The sequence below is a fragment of the Polistes canadensis genome, unplaced genomic scaffold (assembly GCF_001313835.1).
Source record: "Polistes canadensis isolate GaletaPanama2010 unplaced genomic scaffold, ASM131383v1 scaffold_0, whole genome shotgun sequence".
In the NCBI taxonomy this organism is placed as follows: Eukaryota; Metazoa; Arthropoda; class Insecta; order Hymenoptera; family Vespidae; genus Polistes; species Polistes canadensis.
In genome coordinates, this window is record NW_014569547.1 from 2,298,860 (window position 1) to 2,302,883 (window position 4,024).

The 4,024-nt window shown below is 32.9% G+C and overlaps 2 protein-coding genes across 2 annotated transcripts in view; both read left to right on the forward strand.

Moving 5' to 3' along the window:
- Nucleotides 1–2,279, forward strand: part of LOC106793182 (flocculation protein FLO11-like) — a 51,685-nt gene extending 49,406 nt beyond the window's left edge. Inside the window, exon 2 of the mRNA XM_014759937.1 lies at nucleotides 2,115–2,279. Within this exon, the coding sequence (XP_014615423.1) occupies nucleotides 2,115–2,264 (150 nt within the window). The 3' untranslated portion in view covers nucleotides 2,265–2,279. The remainder of the gene's footprint in view (nucleotides 1–2,114) is intronic.
- The window catches only part of LOC106793116 (dystrophin-like), a 339,379-nt gene that overhangs the window by 205,178 nt on the left and 130,177 nt on the right, over nucleotides 1–4,024 (forward strand). The gene's annotated exons all lie outside the window — the stretch shown is intronic.

Here is a 4,024-nt window from a genome sequence, read left to right on the forward strand (position 1 = left end):
ATTTTTTTTTTTTTTTTTTTTTTTTTTTTTTTTTTCAGTAAAAGCAAAAATTCTTTTCAATTTTATACAAGACAAATGTGTATTAGAATAATAAACGATACAATAATTATCTGTTTAATTTTAATAACTATCGAAATATCACGATAAATGTTAATCATAAAATCGAAAGGTACATTATATGCGTACGTACATATATATATATGTGTGTATATAGGTCTATGTGTATGCATTTTATGCATCGTAACACGCACGGTACTTTTTTTTTCTTTTTTCCCTTTTTACGTTTCTATCATAGACCTCCTTCCTTTGTTCCGATATTCGAGGCAAAATTTTTGCTTTTTTTCTTTTTTCTTTTTTCTTTTTTTTTTCAAAACCCTGACAGCATAGAAAATTAGAGTTCCATAAAAGAATATTAACTAGGACAATATACATTGTACCTATTTTCAGTTTAATAATAATAATAAGATGAGATGTTGATGATGATAATGATGATGATGATGATCAATTCGTTAATCAAATATTTAGTAAATATCTGAACACGTAGATAAACATACGGGTGTCCGTGCACACATCGTGGCTTGCATTGATAAACGTTAGAGGAAGAAAATGCAGTTGCATTACTGAAGTGAACGGGATGGGGAAGAATAAGGAGAAACAGAGACAAATACTCACAGAGATACAGAAGATAGAGGAGTCACGGGATTTGAGTTTGGGGTAGTATACGACTATGATAGTCCGTTGCATATTTTAGGATTCGCTTGCTAAGCTTGCTTGCGAAATCCTCTAACACATTTCTCTCTCTCTCCCACTCACTCTCAGACTAGAGCACGCAGCATCAATCTTCTCTTTCCATCTTACACATTAGGAAGATTCAAAAGCTTCGTTATTTGGGCTAAAATCAGCGGGTGGTATGATAGAGAACGTCATTAACGATGTTATACCACACCAACGTTTCATATACCTCTCTCTCTCTCTCTCTCTCCTACGGCGTCACTTTCATTAATGAAAATAGCTTTGGGTAGGTATACAATGAAATTTCTGACCAGCTATGTGCTCAGATAGTCGTCTATCTAACGATCCTTCCTCTCGTGATCGAGATAGAAACGATGTTTGAGGTCTATGCTTCCTGGATTTTCTGATATTCCTTGATGACGACGTTCATGATGAAGATAAGAAGGAAAAATTAATTCTCGACTTTTAATCGAACGAGATAATACGACGACACAATTTTCTGTCATGTTAGTTCTTCTTTAACTTGTCTTTCACTATCTTCTTTCTATTTCTATCTCTATCTATCTCTCACTTACTCGCTTCTCTACATTCCCGTATACTTAGAATCTACCTGCTGGAAAACTAGAATGACGAGCCGTGTTCTTTGGGTTAGCGAACTCGTAGACACATTATTATTGCAACAGAATCCAACGAGCATTAAACAACGATAGGGGTCAACTATGTGTTCGCGCTCGTTGAAACGATCCTAGCGGCATGTTCGCGCTTTCGAACGAAGTAATCCGAGACGAGTTTTGTGGCCTGAAACCTGTCTCTCTTAATCTCCCTTTCTCTCTCTCTCTCTCTCTCTCTCTTTCTCATGGAAGAAAATCGATAAAATGTTTCAACGTGACACAACCTAAATCGATTCGTATGACTTTTCTATCTACCTAATATATATATATATATATGTATATTCTTCGGCTTAACTGGGTACAATTCTACAAATTTGTATTATTATTCATATGTAATATCTCTTTATTCATTTAATTCGTTGTCACGTAATTTAAACAAAAAAAAATGTGTTCTATTATCAAAATTTCCGCGCAGGGTAAAGAAAAAAAAAAGAAAAATAATAATAATAATTCGTGGACTATTTTTCTTTTTAGTATGACTAAAGTTTGATTGCTATACCCCATTGTCAATCAACGATCTATTGTCGTGTGAAAAAATACGTCGATAACACAGCGGATAAATTCGTATACTATTTGATAATACAAACGTGCGGCTTTACAATTACATATTACGTATACTATAAAAAAAAAATTTCATCTTCATTCTCATTCCAATGTTATCGAACCATTCAACGTTTTATTAAAAATATCTATCGCTTTTCTTTGTTACAGGTATGTAATAGAAGACTAGTACGGGTTTTGCTGTTAGCGGTAAGTCAACGATTTGTTGTAAATTTTTTTCGACAAAAATTTACCAAAACGATCATTTGTCAACGATGGGTGTTGACACAACACGTACGTTATTTCAAATGGGGTATTTAAAGGTTTATACGTTCAATTTTCAAAATTGTAATTTATTCATTCTCGTTTTAATGATAATAATAATAATAATAATAATAATAATAATAATCGATGGAACGACGAAAGGGATTATTAAAAAAATGAAAAAATAAATTGTTCGTGGTACCGTGTCCTATCATCTTTTAGCTAGAGACGAGCAAACTCGATGACACTTAAAAACCGGCCGAGATATCGCAACCTCTTTCGAAAGGTCCACCTTCGCTCATTCTCCTTCTCTCTTTCCCTCTCTCTTTCCCTTTCCCCCCTCCTCTTTCTCTCATCATTTAAAATCGTACTCAAGCCTACAAGTCCTTCATCTTCACCTTGCATCCCTCTTGGGGGTTTCTATGAACAAGTTCTTCTGTACTTGTACCTATATATATATATACACACACACACACACACTTATATACACCTGTGCCACTTGGTAACAATGCATTTCTCATCCCATCGAAAAGCTTTTCAAAGAAAGAATCTATTAAAATGTTCTCAGAGTATAAAACACCGAATCGTATCGTATGGTATCGTATCGTATCGTATCGTATGTGGGACAGAACGCGTGGGCTGCTAAATCGAAGACTTAAAAACTTGAGTATACGTAGAGAAGGAGAAAAGTACGATTTCAAAGGAAAGATTCTAATAGCGTGCTTGGATAATAATAGTTTCTAAAGAATAGATCTTATCGATTATTATCTTGAAATACGTCCGATACGCTTTCATCGAAAAAAAAAGTATTATATGTATTACACTTTTTATATTTAACGCGTTTAATGTCATATCGTGAATATCATCGATGAATGATATATCATTATTTTTCCTAAAAATCAAATAAATATGTTTTTTGCACACTGTTATATATTAAATTGATTATATATATATATAAATTTATTATATTATTAAATGAATCTGTGTTATGAAATAATATTTTAATATAAAATATGTAAAATACGAGTATAAGAGAGTGGGTTATAATTGTGGAGAGGGGGAGGGGGAGAGCGAAGGAGAGGGGAAATTAACGTGATCATCGAACGTATACGATAAATTGAATTTTATCTTTCTAATATGTTACCACCGCTGTGTTATACTGTAAAACAATTCAACGAGAAACATAAATGGGTGGGGGATAGATATATTTCCGTTGGTAGTAGCAGCAGCATCAGTTATATCGTAAGTTTGATTGTAGTTGGTATATACAATAAAATATAATGCGGTGAAATTGTATCATGGTATATAATGACCGATAATAAATCCACTCACATCAGTCATCTTTCGGTGTAACACCAAGAACAACGATCCTACGTGAAACGACCATCCATCCGGGCGTATAGTCGAAATTGCTTTGTCAATTTCAATCTGGAATTATTTCCTGTCGTAATACGGATAGTAAAACGTCTCGAATATAACCAAACAACGAATACGACACTAATACTACTACTATTACTATTACTATTACTCGTCGTGTTCGTGCGGAACGATTTCCTCTGTTCAAGTCGAACCAGGATCGTCCTTCGTATAAGAACAAGATATTGTCTTATGAATAATATAACTAGGATAACTGTGTATCCTTTTTATTTTCTAACATCGTTAAATTCCTTATATTTTTCTTTTTTCTTTTTCGTCTCTTTTTCACAATTTTACAAACATCAATCATATTATTTTATTTTTACAAATCGTAATAATTTGCTGAAATAATAAAAGAAATTTGTCATGATTGAAATATATATATAAATTATTATTTTAAA